Source organism: Lissotriton vulgaris, unplaced genomic scaffold (assembly GCF_964263255.1).
Source record: "Lissotriton vulgaris unplaced genomic scaffold, aLisVul1.2 SCAFFOLD_2870, whole genome shotgun sequence".
Taxonomy (NCBI): Eukaryota; Metazoa; Chordata; class Amphibia; order Caudata; family Salamandridae; genus Lissotriton; species Lissotriton vulgaris.
Genome location: NW_028244003.1, coordinates 142,426 through 158,607, shown reverse-complemented (window position 1 = coordinate 158,607; position 16,182 = coordinate 142,426). Strand labels below are relative to the sequence as shown.

Below are 16,182 nucleotides of genomic sequence, written 5' to 3'. Positions count from 1 at the left end.
ATTCACTCTCTAGTTCGCTTCTGGGTCTTAAAGTACATGGTTGCTTTTTATCTTATTTAATCTATGTAAATCCCACACACAGATATTACCTGCAGCTCCTGAGATCAAATCCCAACATGGCTGAATTAGCTCCTCTTTCTTCTAATGTTGATATTTGAGTGGCATTGAAATGTGCCGTAGAAACTTATTTGAAGTGCTGAAACCCTTAAAATGGTGGTAGCAAGCACTATATAAAATGTGATTTGGAGTTTGGTGGACCGATTAAGTACCAGCGCCATGGCGATGTACTTTACCCTCGCCATGGCGACAGTACTCTGCCCGCTAAATTTAGTGTTGTCCGCCAGCCCAAAGGGCATTTCTTGCATTCACAGCGCTTTCTGTAAATGCATTGTAAGTTTGAAGGATGGGTGTGTGAAACTGACAGAGCCGTCCATCGAAATTTCAACTATTTTTTTTATTTTCGAAAACAAATATCACAAAGCGGATTCCATTTTTTATTTAAATTAAACAAAGCAATGACTTTTCTCAGCATGGCACTTTTCTCCCATGGTGTGGGATTCAATTTGCAGTTTTGATCCCACCTAAGAACAGCTAAACTTGCTATTTGTCCACCCACCATACATAGGGCACGAGCACAAATGGCAGAACCTCAGACAGGTGCGTCTCTGGTGGGCCTTGGAGGTGCATTTCTCTGCCGTAGATACTTCTTATCCTGCCCTCCACCGTCTGTCACCCCATCTGCTTTCTTTCCCTCCACCTTCTCAATCAGCCCTTCCGCTTCCTTTCTCAGCCCTCATATCTTCTTCTGTCTCTCATACTTCTCTTCAGCCCTTCTGCTTCCTTTCCCTGCCCTCATACTTATTTTGTCTCCATACTTCTCTCCAGTCTTCAGTTCCTTTCCTGGCCGTCATACCATCTTCTGTCTCTTATACTTCTCTTCAGCCCTTCTGCTTCCTTTCCCTGCCCTCATACACTCTTTTGTCTCTCATACTTCTCTTCAGCCCTTCTGCTTCCTTTCCCTGCCCTCATACACTCTTTTGTCTCTCATACTTCTCTTCAGTCCTTCTGCTTCCTCTCCCTGGCCTCATACACTCTTTTGTCTCTCATACTTCTCTTGAGTCCTTCTGCTTCCTTTCCCTGCCCTCATACACTCTTTTGTCTCTCATACTTCTCTTCAGTCCTTCTGCTTCCTCTCCCTGGCCTCATACACTCTTTTGTCTCTCATACTTCTCTTGAGTCCTTCTGCTTCCTTTCCCTGCCCTTATACACTCTTTTGTCTCTCATACTTCTCTTCAGCCCTTCTGCTTCCTTTCCCTGGCCTCATACCTTCTTCTGTATCTCATACTTCTCTTCAGTCTTTCTTGCCCCCACGGCACTTCTCCATCCCTTTTTGTTTTTTATCTCTGCTCCATGATTTCTCTTCTCACATCTTCATATTCCCCACCCAGCTCGCACTCCTCTTTGGTCATATTGCTCGTTTCCTTAATCTTTTCCCCCCTTCTCTCCTTTTATGCTCTCAGGTCTTCTCTCTGAATTTCTTCTCCTCAGTCCTTATTTTTCTGGCTCCGATGTCTTCATCACACCTTTTCTCTATCGGTTTCCTCTTCTTGGTTCTCCCTTTTCCCTCCCCAACCCCCGTTGCTCTTCATAAACAGAGGCTGGACTTTACCCTGCGTTGCCCCCCCATGCATTGAGTGTACGCCTGCCTACTCAGTACAGTCAGGAGAGAGGAGGCTGGCATGAATCAGCCTTCCCCCGCCCCCCAGCAGTGCCTGTCCAGCTCCTTGCCTCTACAACTTGGAGTTTTCTTCCTAAGGCCTGACCTTTGAACCCCAGGCTGCTCTGCGGCAATGTTCCAGCAGCACAGAGAGAAGGCAGTTTCTGTTTTTATAACGCTGCAAGACAAGTTTGTAGCATGTGTACCCAGGACTTACTTCCAGGGCTCACATGCCTACACTTTATAGTGGCAATGCTTCACGTGTGTGGGATGTAGCCACACACATGCCAGCTCCACAGTGTACAGAAGAGCCCTCATACATGTCTGTGGCCTCCTGTGTAATACAAAATTGTCCTGAAAGAGCAGGAAATCCTGCTTACAGCTTTTGACCTCTTAGAGATATGTCTAAAATTCGACTCCAGTTTCCTTTAAAAGTTTGATGCACACAGATTTGATCTTGACTGCACTATCTGTGCTCCTAAAATGTGACTTGTAAGGCATGAAATGCTTTGAATGAACATGTTTAGATGTTAAAAGTCCTTAAGAAGCTTGCCTATGAGAGCCTATGCTCACCGCCTGTGCTCTTCTCCATTCCTTCGCAGTTACTACGTCGGGATGTGCGGCGATGGAGCCAATGACTGCGGGGTAAGTGTAATATCTCTGGAGCTTCTGCCCTACAACTCTGACTGACCCAATGGATTGACAGAGGAGAGAGATCCCTCTAAATCCAGGATCCAGCAGACCTGATTGAGTCGGATGTCAGTGGCATCTATGAAAGGTGCTGAACATGCCCCGGCCAGAGTTGCAGGCGCTACACATAGGGTACCGTATGTTCAGAGAAGCAATCTGAAGGGGTAAGGCCACCTCCTACTTTCAGTTCCAGTGGAGTTGAACACAAATGCCTCACTTCAAGGGTCAGAAGCACTCTTTGTTTGAAGCTCGTCCTGACTGGGAGCCAGCTGGAGACTAACAGCTTCACGCCATGGCGTAGAGGGAAAAACACACACCTTGTCACTTTAGAAGGGCCTATGAGAGAAACTCTAGTTTGTTGGCCATGTTTTCTTTTTACTTTCCATTCTTTGTATGTAAGGCAAATGCACGCACTATAGGGAGGGGAGATGTGTCTGCCTGTGAGAGCAGTGATACTAATAACGAATGTGAGAAAAAGCTTCCTTTTTATAGTCACCCCAATTTTCTGCTGAGTGGTGTTTCAATTTATTAGGTCGAGCCTAGAGCAATGCATGCGCTGGATGCTCGACTTTAGTAAGGGGCTTTTCAAAGTGCTACCCGCCCGCCACCAGCTTGCGGTTACGTGCACACGCACACCTCGCTTCGCCTCTCTAATCATTGCTGCGCCCGCATCCCTTGCGTGCTTAGCACGTCATCGCGATCACTTTCGTTTTCACAGTGATCGCGATGACGTTCTAAGCAAGCAAGGGATGCGCGCACAGCAATGTCCCCTGAAAAGTACTGTCCCTCGTAGCTTATTTCCAGTGTCTGCTGTAATCACAGGCAGAAAAATTCTCAAAGGAAGAGGGTGCTCACAATGGCATTTATTCAACTTCAATTACCTGTCACCCCTGTATGCGTGTTCCTTTTTGCCAACCCAGAACAGCAGATTACAAGCAGATTGCAGCAGGAAGGGTGAGCAAGGAGCATGGAGGGGCGCGTAGGGCTCTAAGCAAATACATTAGTAGATTCATCAAGATCACACTGTTTGAATTGATACTTGTTTTCTTTGTTCCTGTGTTTGCGTGAAACTTTTTCACTTCCTGTGTGTACAGCAATAGTGGAATAAATAGAACACAACCGACAAGTGAACGTGTTGACTGGCACACTCAATGGAAGGTGCCTGACTTGTATTAGCACTTAAATTACAGGTTGTGTCCTCTTCTTAATTGAATTAGTCATTGTACTATGTAACCCACTGCCCCGTATTCGATGTTGACATATCATATATCACTTTGTGTGGAGTATCAGAGTAGTCGGAGTACAAGCCTGTATGAAGTAACCACCCCCTTTCTATTAAGTTGGACATCTTGCCATTGGTTACACTTAAAAAGTGCCTGGGACTATTTTTCTTCAATTTGAGCGACATTAAGCAGTTCAGTCCAACATCTCCTAAACCAGGGCAGAAACCCAGCCCTGCTTCGGTTGTCACTTGAATGTAAAAATGTACAACCTCATGCACAAGAGGGACATCGATCGAACGCCACTGTTCACTTTTAATTCTGCTGCCATTTTTTTGTTCTTTCTTGTTTACTCCTTACCATTCCCACATAGTCAAAAACCGCCATACCTACCGATGATCCCTGAAGACTGGCGTAGTTTCACACTCCTTTTTTTTTTTTTTTTTTGTACCATTGGAAAGAGGCTCATTTGAACACTGTCCTAGTTAAAGTGGCTTTAAAGGTAGGCATTCATTGCGTGATTATTCTCTCCTTTTTAAATTCGCCCTGCCCGAGGAGACCCTCGAAGGAGTGCAGGGGAGAGCTATTGACGCCTCTCCTTCCGAGAGCTGCTGGGCGAGCACGTTGCTGACTTACCTTTGTGGAGACTGGATGCCCTTCCTTCCGCTCAGAGGCGGAGATTTAACCCTTTCGGCTGTCAGCAGGATACGCGCCAAAGCTGAAATAATATTAAAGTGTATTAAAGTACGCTATTGTACAAAGAACAGCCCATACCAAAGTTTGACATTCATGCGCTGAGCACTTATTTGAATGAAGTGTTTATTTTGATTGCTTTAGATGTTGATACTGTGCTAATACAGTAATTCCGTGTTTGATTTCAGCTCGAATAACCAGAATAACTGGTTATCTTGGTTTCTGTTCACCGCATACCTTTTGGTATGTATTGGTGGCAACCAGGAAAAAGATTGGAAGCTCTTAAAACAAGCATTGGCATAGCCAAGTAGGTCTCGCCTTTGGGCCCTTATAAGTATTTAGTTATGCAACACAATATCCTTGGTGCAACAGCATTAACTCTTGCATGGCTGAACAGTTATAAGGCCCCAAAGGCGAGACCTATTGGCTATGCCAGTGCTTGTTTTTTTAACTCTGCATGCTTGGGGCCCTGCTCTCCAGGCCCCAGTGTATGTGCTCTGACCCCTAAAACATGGCAATATTTGTGACCTCTTAATTGGCCTACTAAACCTCTCAGTAAGGTCATAGCATATTGTATAGGACAATACACCCATGGTATGGAAAGGTTATCTGTCCCCATTGGGCTGTAGCACATGTTGTTCCATCAAAGAGGCTGACAAAGAAACAATGGCTTCAGGTGCACCTGTGCAGCCGGCCTCCTGCATCATTTGAGCGCGCAGATGAACGACCAAAATGACCCTTTCTGACTTCAAAGAGCCCTACTTTTAAACATTAAATAAGTCGCCCGTAAGGAAGGCCTTGTAGCCCATGCGCTAGGGTGATCAGTATTTAATAGTGATGCGTCAAGTAATTTAATGTTGGCATGTACCTAGAGTGGGGAGCCCCCAAAAGGTATTTTCACTGTAAAGGCCTGTAACTGTCCTATGAGAAAGTTCAGAATAAAATCACAACTTTGGTTTAGCACAAGCTACGGGAATAATTCTCACACTATTTGAAGAATTATTAAATCTCCAATACTGTGGTGAAGTGGGGTATTTAATAAAACTGTCTCTGCCTGACCTACAGTAGGTGAGTTAGCATAACCCTCCCAGCAAAGCTTCCCCTCAATGAGAAGTGTAAACATCTACAAAAGAGTAGAAAAGTGGCTCATGCCTGGGTGTGAGGTATGTGGCCCACATCAGTTCAGGAAGAGAAGGTGGGGAGGGTTGAGGAACTCCATCATTTGAAAGGGAGAAGGGTGAGGCTTGGAGAAGAGATCTGTATGCGCTACCCCGAGTTTGACACCAAGCTGTGGTAGCTGAGGAGCAGGGGACTGGTCATTTCCCTAAACACTTCACTGGTTGACACACAAGCCACCACCATGCTGCGCCATCTTGGCTTTTACCTTGACTAGTGCACTGTGGGAAAGTCTACCGTAGAGCAAACTGGATGCCCTGCAAAAATGGAAAGGTGTGCCCTTGGGAACCATTTCCTCGTTGGTTAGGAATAGTCCAGGAGTCCCCCCTATCCTCTGGCTTATAAACCCTACAAAGCTGGCCCCTCACCCACAGCTCCTAGGACACTCTGCGGAGCTGTGGAAGAACAGAAGATTATGTGAGACCTGTGTGGAGACCTGAGGGGCGGGACCTGCTCCCGCTTGTACTCTGGACTAATAGATGGATGGGCTCCAGGAGTCTGTTGGCTGACCTCCTGTATGTCCACAGGGATACAACAAGCTCCAAGACTCCCCTCTCCTAAAGTGCCCAGTTGACCAGTAGCAACTGGACCCTACTGGTGGCATCCGACTCCTGGCCCCTGAGTGCTGCCCCACAGGTCCTGGGAGCCTTCGCATAGACCCAGAAAATCTGCAAAATCATACAGCATTTACACTAAGCGTTGTACTACCCAAAGGAAACGCTTTTATCAACCTTAGAATGATGAAAGACTGATCAACACTGTAAGGTCCTTCATCTTTACCTTGCAGGCTGCATGCAGCCCTTTTGTGCCAGTTCATAACTCACTGTTGTATATTACAAATAAACCTTTTTGTGGCCTGCAAGTATCGCAAGGGTCTCTGCAACAAAAGCAGCAGCAGACTGATCTCCCTACATAAATGACAGCTTTGAGGCCTGCATGAGACGTGCTGTGCTTTCTAGTAAGCGCTTTATCCCTCTGGGCTCTTTTAGAATTCAATCACTGCAATTATACCCTGGAACTTGCTGGGTACACAAACAACATTGTAACTGGAGCACTTATCTCTATAAGGTATTTTAAAATGCAATCTCTCTGTAACCAGTTAAGTAATCCATTATAGATTTATTAGGCCACTTGTGGCACACTAAAAACTTTTGTGGGAGAAAACAGACTTTCTAGAAGCAAACAGTTGAAAACACCAGAACGACAAGCTATAAATAAGAGAGGTCAAAAAGTAAGAACAGTTTGCATATGGGTGAAAGAAAAGGTTGTACTGGGGCCTCCATGATAGGGTTTCTTACAAGAGCAGATGCATATGGCCATTTCATACAAGAACCTATGCACGATCTACAATGCAGCACTCTGTCTTTACAGGTGTCTTTGCTGCCCATCCAAGGCGCACACACCGAACACAGTAGCACCATTTTATCGGGTGTGAGTGTTAAAGTGGCAATAGCCAAACAATAGTGATCGGCAACCACAGTTTAGTACATTCTAACGACACACTTGACTACATTGGTAGAACATTGCTTCCAAAGAAACCAATACATCTTGTGATGCAACTGATGCAAAAGCTTATTACCAAATATTGTGCATAAATTAAAATTCTGTGACGCATTAAATGGCTATGCCTGCATTACAGATGAGCCCTTTTATTCCAGGACACCATCGGCCAGCGTTGCCTCGCTTGAGAAATAAGAACCGTAACAGCTGAAAAAACTAAATTAATTCGCTCATTTTTTAAGATAGTCACGAATGTTGCTTCTCCTCTCTACCATTCGAAGATGAATCCATAGAGAACTCCTCATTAGATGTTCACAGGTGACTTGACATGCCTAATCTTGAAGTACTTCTGATCTGATGCACCTGCTCTCTAGCCCAAGGCTTCAGCCTGGCCTCTAGACTCGGAAGCCAACCTGAAAACACTTACCTTTCTCTTTCAACTCTACAAGTGTCATATACCTGACACGTGCTCCACATCTTTCCCAAGATCTTAAGAGAAATCCTTGAAGGGGTCCCGAGCAAAGAACCACATCTTATAGCCAGTAACGACTGTAAGAAATACCTGCCAGAGGGGGCGGGACAAGGTGGAGTGAAGGCTAAAGCGAATCCAGAAGGCAGAGAAAGAGAAGGGAGGTCCCTGTGGTAGGTAGAGCAAGCGGTAGGGAGCAGGAGTGGGGCTTGGGGGAAGCATGTGTGAATCGCCTGTATATCACGGAGCTCAGATTAGGTTTGCCCCCGTAAACTCCGCCAGGCAGCGTACCCAGAGTTTTTGCTGAACTCCATGCTCCAAGCAGAGCGCAGAGTGGCAAAACGCCATCCGCAGAGCGGAGTTTACCGCCCAGGCCAAAACATAACACTGGCCCAGCATCCCTCAACAATTGCATTTGATTTCACAAACCTTGCAGACACCTCCACTCATCTAGACTCTTACTTGCACACATCCCATGCATACAGAAAACAAGCCAAAAGAAGTCACATCTTTTTCTACATCGCTTCTAAAGTGTTGAACGACCTATCACTGCTCAAAAGAGTCTCCTCCTCACTTCCTGAATTCCATAAGAAGCTGAAGATCTGGCTTTTCGAGTAGTCCCACTCGGCCCAAGTTTGGCTAGCCTCGCACCTGCTCAGCTCCAGGATACTCTACCCGGTGACAGTACGCTCTACATCACATCACTGTGCCTCATGACTAATGCAGTCGTATATAATGCACGTGCAATGAGGCATCTGTCCTGTTTGTTATGAGCACATGTCCGTCAAACTCGAAATCTGGCTCTGTGTTAGCACAGTACATGCGACTCTTGCTCTGCACAGCAGTAACATTCGATGGTGCTCCGTTGCTGTAAAGTGGATAACGCACATTGTCCAGTCGTGTCCTGCCTAAAACAATCCAATTTCAAGCATGCATCAAAATGACGTAGATATGTACAGCGCTGAGACACCCACGAAGCTTAGTTTGCGTTCTACATAACTATGCTAAATATTAGTTTCTTCCCCCACTGGAGTACCAAGATCATAACTCTTGACGTTTTCCCCTGTGGAGAGGGATATTTTTTCAATATTGTATTGTATTTCATGTACATTTATGTCATTAATAAGCAGGCAATGTCCCTTTCAGGCTTTAAAAATGGCCCACGCTGGAATATCGTTGTCCGAGCAGGAGGCGTCCGTGGCCTCACCCTTCACCTCTCAAATCCCCAACATCCAGTGCGTGCCTCTTCTCATCAAGTAAGTACTTGTCTCTTTGCACCATGCCCTGGTTTCCTTTTATCTTAAGAGACTACTGATAATACATCAGTAGTAAGCCAGAAGACAGCTCAGTAGGGTAATGCTCTACCTTTGGAGATCTATGTAAAATGTCGTTCATCAGGATCTTTGGCGAATCTTGTCAAATTTTCCAGCAATGATGCCGCTCCTCTGTGCCCACTCGTGATTTGCAGTACAAATGTAGTGGTAAAAAAGTTGTAGTACACAGTCACACACTCAATTTAGTACAAATGTACTATGAAGTGTTTTATATGTTAATTTTTTTTATAATTTATAAATGAATACATTTAAACTTAAACAGAAATGACTGGGTTGGTTTTAGGTGTTGTGGTCTTCCAATGGGTGTATGGCAGTGCAGGGGCTAGGGAACATTTTTCAATTTTTTTTTACAGTTAGATTTTAGGTTATTTATATTGAGGCATTTAAATTACAGAATACGGTGGCCAGAAATATTGCCTGAGATAAGTATCATGGCCTAAATATTGTTTACAAAAATATCATCCCTTTGGGTGTAAACTTTCTGTTACAAACTCCAGTCTGCAATATTTTTCTAAATTACATTTAGGAACCATATTTATGTTGGACGACATTCGGACCATAAGACTCTGGTATCCTACCAAATCACGGTATTGTTATTGTTGCAGGGAAGGCCGCGCGGCGCTGATCACCTCCTTCTGTGTCTTCAAGTACATGGCCCTCTACAGCATGATCCAGTACCTGGGCATCCTGCTGCTCTACTGGGTAAGGAGGACTCTGCCGGATTTGCTTCACTTGCTCCTAAGAGGCAAATAACCCTCAAATAAAGTTTTGTCACTTTATTTCCTCTGAAAACATTTTAGCAGGTTAATCCACCCTGAAATAAAAATATTATTGGCAATTTTCTCTGGACACGGTGTGCTTCATTCACCACTTGGAACCTCTGGAATCCCAAAGACTTACTCGGTGAACATCTTTGTTATGCCGCTCCCCTGATGGACAGTCCATCCAAGCAATAGGAACTCTGGAGATACACCTGAAAACCAATGACTGACGAGGACTGACCCAAAGCCAGCTCTCTCTCTTCCCCTTTCTGTGACTTTTTTGAAGAATTGATGACATGAGAACAAGCATTTAATGCTCTCTATAGCCAGACCTAAAAATCACCCTGGTGGGATAAAGTGCTCTGTAAGTGGCCATTCTTCAGAACCAAAGTTAAACCAAAGCACCACCAGGTCTGGGAAGGTTCTGGTAAGAAAGTCACACACTACAGAGCCAGACCATGAGACCCGGCAGACCCAGAGGGAATCCCACTAGGATGAGTCCATATGCACCAATATAGGAAATTGACATGTAATTCTGTTGAAGGTTCGTAAAAGATGATGATGGCTGTGCAAAATCATCAAATGTGGCTTTTCCCAACATTGTGGATTTAAAAAAATGTATTTGAGACTCTAGCAAAAAGTGAAAGTGGGCTTTGTGTGGAATACCAAGAGTTGTTTTCGTGGATAAGTTAGTAAATGTTCTTTTGCATGAACGTTATCAGAGGTGAAAAACTTGGTTACTTTATGAAGTTGTGACGTCTTTACCTTTGCGAACGTTTTGGTGGGAGTTTAATTTTTTGGGGTGCGCGTAACTGGCATAATTTACTCTAATTTAACTACTCTTAATTAATGCAACATTAATTGTAATTATGCATAATTGAGTGAGAAGCGTAATCCAGCATTTAATCACTATTTTCTTAGTGCAAAATGCACCCTTGTGTCCTAAATAGACGAGAGTGAGCACTTTGAGCTAATAAAATAGCACTAGATTCTACAGGACACAAACGGTAGTAGCCGACATCCGCTCAGTCTCGCTGAGTTTGTTGTTCCTGTGCGTCTCTGGTAGGATGTTTGCCCCAAATTACTCTTAATTACTCACGCTTGCGTAATCGCGTGATTCTGGTATTTTCGCATCACAAGAGTAATGTGTGATTACTGAAAGTACTCTTATTACTCCGGCATTATTTAAGTTTCTCCCAGGAATAATAATTTTTTAGGTAACAAAGATGAGGGGCTTAAGGGTAAAATGGTAAATTTAGGATGCACTGGGATTTTTACAAACTCAAACACCAGTGTGAAGTAGAACAGTCATGGTTGCAGGAAGTAATGCTCCAATCTGTACACTCCGAGTATGAAAAATACTAAAATCTCTTTCCTGTCCCTTGTTCCAGCAATTGCACTCCTTCGGGAATTACCAGTTCCTCTTCCAAGATCTGGCCATCACCACTCTCATCGGCATCACAAGTAAGTCCTATCCGACTCTTCTCTGGTATTAATCCACCGTGTAAGGTTTTAAGAGGTTGTTCAAAGCATTGAATGGAAGACCTTTGTTGCAAACAATCTATAAATCTTCCAGAATATCACTCCCTGGAGTCCAGCTAATGTTGGCCATGGTCAATTGACTTCTTTCCCTGACCATGGAGGTTGCAGGACCTTGAACACAATATTTGGTAGTATTATTGTTTTAGTATTTTTCAAAGGGGTCAGCGTCTGTCCACTCTGCTCACCCTGTGGCTAGAAATCCTCCCTTGAGGTGGACATCTGATAAATACCGCAGAGAAGGTGGTAGGTGCCACCGATGTACATTGCCACTGCCTCTTCGTGTTTACTTGGGAGATTTCCTAGCCCACTTTTCATGGTTAAATAATGATTATAAGTCCTCATATGATATCTTTGTCAAAGACAAAACATGAGAAAAGCATACATTACATTTCGAGATTTATAACCCTTGTTTTCATAAAATTCTTGAGAAATCTTTGGAAAGATCATCAAATGCGTTAAAGCTTTTCTAGTGGCACCAGAAAATCCCTGCAGCCTTGAATTTCATTGGGGAGAAAAAACTTGTGCCTTTACAGTTTTCTGATATTTTTTCAAACAAAAGATCATTTACATTTTACAAGAGCCTATTTCCTGAAAACCCGGTACCCCTGGCCACCTGAAGTCCCCTGGAGGAGTCCCGGGATCAGGTCAATACTCAGGGGGACTTTGGATGTCCCCTTGGATGGGAGAAGAGAGATGAAGTACAAGGCTGCCCAATGCCCATCCATGTTGGGTACAATATGATGCAGCAGGACGGGCAGGTTTCAGCTGTGCCCTGGCGCTGCTGTGGACTGCTTCAGGGCTCTGTGGGCTGTAGGGGTCCATAGTCCATACAAGGGCTCCCTTTGGGAGATGGGCACGGTATTCGAATAGGCCCATGCATGGTTTTCTGCTGCAGAACAAAAATGCTCCTGTGTACTGTGTTAGACTCACAGTATTGGATAATATTATGAGTTTTCTTCAGAACGCCCTCTGCACCTATGACGTTTAAGCCAATACACTGAAAACGTGTGCCGTTACATACATCTTTTGTCACATTTTAAAAAACAAAGTTTCCTGGGGGTGGGTCAGTACTGCTTCCCCTCCCCATGCTTGCTTGGGAGGTGACTTTTCACTCACTCAGTGCAAACATAAGACTGGTATTAAAGCTTTTTCCAAAACTACTTCTGCTCCCAGTCCAGCCATGGCTCTGTAACCAGGTGATCACCTGGGTCAACACATGCAACAAGCAAAGCTGAAACTACCTCCTTATGGATTTCTTGTTTAGTCTTTAAAAAATAACAAATATTATCTTTATAAAAAGTATTCCTTAGTTACTGAGATATTACACCCCCAAGTGCTTGGGGCACCAGAGTTTATGAAATGACCCTGGTAGAAGCACATCCTTCACAAGTCTTCGCTGTTTACAGTATGTTTTTAAATGTCTTGAGCTCCTCTATTCTCCATCTTCCCTTCATTCCTTTCCTCCTGTCTTCTAGGGCGCATCACAAGATAGTCTTTGGGCTCTGCCTGGCCGTCCTTTTCGCCATGTCCTCCGTCTGCCCCTCTTTTACCTGCTCGGTGTCTCCGCCTGCCTCCTTCGCATTCTTTGCATCCTTTGGTCTGTTCTTCTTGCAGGTGGGTCTCTGTTTCTGATTTCTGCCTGGTGCTCTGTGATGTCCTTCTCTCCTGAGAGATTATTGGCCGTTGTATGACTGTGAGTGATGCGGACTCTTGCATTGAGTGTGACCTGGTGGAGCATCCGTGGATGGTGGCCGTTGAGGCCACAGTTGGTGGATGCAAGCTGTGGCATGCCACAGGATTTACTGATATTTTAGTAACTACAGTGGTTCTCTCAGGACAAGGTCTGTGCACTTAAACTTCTAAACCATAAATAGAATGTGTTAGCCATCCAGCAGAGGAGTTCACATGATTTTCAATTGCTGTCTAAGGTAGAAAAAATCAAAGGAAGAAAAACAGTCAATATATTTACCATAGGTGCTCCTAAAGATGGCACTGTGAATGTGAATGGCGACAAAGGTGAAATCGATGTGCGCTAGTGAAAAGTTGCATAAAATATTCTTAATACACTGTTAACTAAATAAAATCAAGTTTTCAATATTGGGACTCAAGAATAGCAGTACAAGTTGAATACATTAGTATTTTGCAGTCAACAGAGTGATATGTTGACGTTTAGACCCATCAAATCATTTGGTTTGGGGTCTTTATCAGCAAATAGAGGAAACATGTAAAATTAATAATTGTGATACCCAACATCAAGTATGCATGTCGACTAATTTGCTGTTTGACCAAAAAGTCTAAAAAACAGTGTTGGACTTGGCCCTTTCTTGATGGTCACCCCCAACCTTTTGCCTTCACTCCTGCTAGGTTTTCTGAATTCGTTTTTGTTGGCCTTAGTACTCTGTGCACTTTACCACCACTAACCAGTGCTAAAGGGCTTGTTCTCCCTCCTCTAAATATGGTAACATTGGCTTATCCCCCATTTGCAGATTTGATTTACTTACAAGTCCCTCGTAAAGTGGCACTACCTTTATCCAAGGACTGTATATAAAATGCTACTATTGGGTCTACGGCACTGATTGTGCAATCGACTTAAATAGCCCGTCTCAGGCCTGCTACTGCAGCTTATAGGTCCAGTTTTAAACTGCCATTTTGACTTGCCTAAGTAAATCTTTTGCCAGTTCCAACCCTTCTCTTTTAATACATATGTCATGCCTAGGGTAGGCTCTGGACAGCCCAGAGGGCAGGCTGAAATGTATTTAAAATGTTGGACATGTACTTTTCCGTTTGCATATCTTGGAAGTGAAAAACTCTTACATTTGTGTTTCACGACTGCAAGGCCTGGCCTGTAGGATAACATTGGAGTTGTCTTGTTACATTTTATAAAGGCAATTTCCAAATGGGACGAGATATCCAATTCATGTTTGGTGTCTTTGGAATCACAATTTAAAATCCTAACAACTAACATATGGGGAAGTTGAATTTTAATTCCAGTTCTGACTATGCGACTTTTAGAAAGTTGGCATTTTCCTGTAGCCTATAACTGGGTAACTTGACTGGGTGTAGCCCACAGTTGGTCTTTGTGTATTCCACCTAGACAGCCATACACAATAGGAAGCCTAGGTGTGCCTAGATGGGCCATCACTGACAGGATGGGAGGGAGGAGCAGCCCCACTTACACTTGAATAGACTGTGTCCTGCCTCCATACAAAGGGCTGCATAGCCTCTGTAGTTAGTCTATAACCTGGGCAGTGAAGCCAGGATGCCTGAGAGGGAAACCTCTGGAAGGTTCTTCCCCACTGCAAAGGCACAAATCGGTATAAATACTGGACTGCAGACACCATCTCTTCAGTACACTTCTGCTCCTATGGCTACTCTGCCATAAGGACAGCTGTGCTGGACTGCCACTCTGCTGGACTGCTGCTCTGAAGGAACTGCTGCGCTGACTGCTGGCTGCTGACCTCTTGCCTGGGGAAGAACTAGACCTGCAACTTCATCTTGAACCCAGGACCCCAGAGTGCCTCCAAAGGCTAGTCTGCTGGCCTCTTGGTCTGAGCCTCAGTGACATAAAAGGCTCCCCAAACAGCTACTGGCCCATATCCTGATATCAGGTGGCCCCATAAATCTTTATGGTGGGTCTACTGATGGCTGGTGGTGACGGTAACCGCTCAGAACCTCCACCTGGAAAGGTGTTTGCGGTAAAGCTGCAGAGACTCCAGCTTAAACTTGGCAGGCTTGGGTCGTATCAAAAAGAGGCTCTGCTGGGAGGCCATGTGATTTATCTTGAAAGAGTGTGATCTATTTTGTGGGGCCATTATATCGAGGCAGGAACCCCAAAGTGCATTGAGGGAAAATCTAGAGTAGGATAAATGTGAGTGGGACAAGGCCTAGTCTTTGCAGCAGGGTAGTCCAGGATGAGAAAAGGCAAAATATTGTGTTAATTTTCAAGGCTTAGACTGGTCAAGTAAAGGAGACTTTTCATTATTTTTGTACCTCATTCTTCATTGCAGTAATCCTGTCCCATTCTGCTCCTGCTCCGCAGTACAATAATAAGGTCTATCTCTTGAAGCAGGAGGGGGCCAGCAGAAATGTGAGAAAAGGCAACAATAGGTCTGCAGAAATAGGTGCTCTTCCTTTTCACGTGGATCCGTCTTCAGGAAAGCTCTAGGTTTCAGAGCTGAGAACTCAGCATGGAGTTGCATTGGCTGAGCTGCAGGTCTAAAGGTGATTGGGTGGGAGAGGCAGGGCAAGCATGGAGGGAAGCGACTCAGCCACGTAGACAACACGCGGAATCCCTTAGGGCAGGGAGGTCATCAGAACTCCAACAGAACAAGAGCAAAGTAACTCTATAAACAGATACCAATACTGCAGCAGCGGAGACAGGGGGGACCCAGAATCAGTTGGCATGGTTAGGAAAGTGTCATCGAGGACTAGCCCGGCCGCGAGGAGTAGCCTGGCCGTATGTGACCATTAGAGAGATTGAAAGGGAAAGGGAAAGGCATTCTAAATAGACCAAACAGCATCAGTGCAAATAAAACCCGAAAGGAACTGTATCTGAAAGAGGAGGTCTTCCTCTCCATAGGTAAACATTTCTGATATTTCTCACTGAACATCATTTGAAATATCTCTGGAGCCACAAAATGTAGGTTCACCCCTGACAGATCAAGCACATGATTCCTCCCAAAATCACTGCATACAGACTGATCATCACAGGTTTAGTCGAGCTGCATGCCAATCACAGATACGCACCGAAGACGTGCTGACGCTACGTCGTCTTAAACATGGACCTCCATCAATGATGTGCTTAAGTATGTCTTAACAATTTGTTGGGTTCACTCAGTGTGGGCCAGACTGCAATGGTGTTTTTTACTCTGAGCGCACAGGCTTTGGCTGATGTGGGTACCCACTTTTAAGTTACATCAGGGGGAGGCCGAGCCGTATTTAGGTATACAAGACGTTTGACACGGGAAACCTGGTCCAAACCTGTACATCTTAAATCTAGCACCCATCTGAAAACTTGGCTCTTTAATTTATAATGTCTTGACAGACACAGAGGGTCAAGTGAGACTGTAAGTTTCCCCCT

The 16,182-nt window shown here is 44.6% G+C and overlaps 1 protein-coding gene across 1 annotated transcript in view; it reads left to right on the top strand.

Annotated features, from left to right (window-relative positions):
• Positions 1 to 16,182, top strand: part of LOC147668181 (putative cation-transporting ATPase 13A4) — a 197,309-nt gene that overhangs the window by 140,848 nt on the left and 40,279 nt on the right. The window contains exons 14-17 of the mRNA XM_086948722.1: positions 2,320 to 2,362; positions 8,612 to 8,721; positions 9,405 to 9,501; positions 10,952 to 11,024. Of these exons, the coding sequence (XP_086804848.1) occupies positions 2,320 to 2,362; positions 8,612 to 8,721; positions 9,405 to 9,501; positions 10,952 to 11,024 (323 nt within the window). The remainder of the gene's footprint in view (positions 1 to 2,319; positions 2,363 to 8,611; positions 8,722 to 9,404; positions 9,502 to 10,951; positions 11,025 to 16,182) is intronic.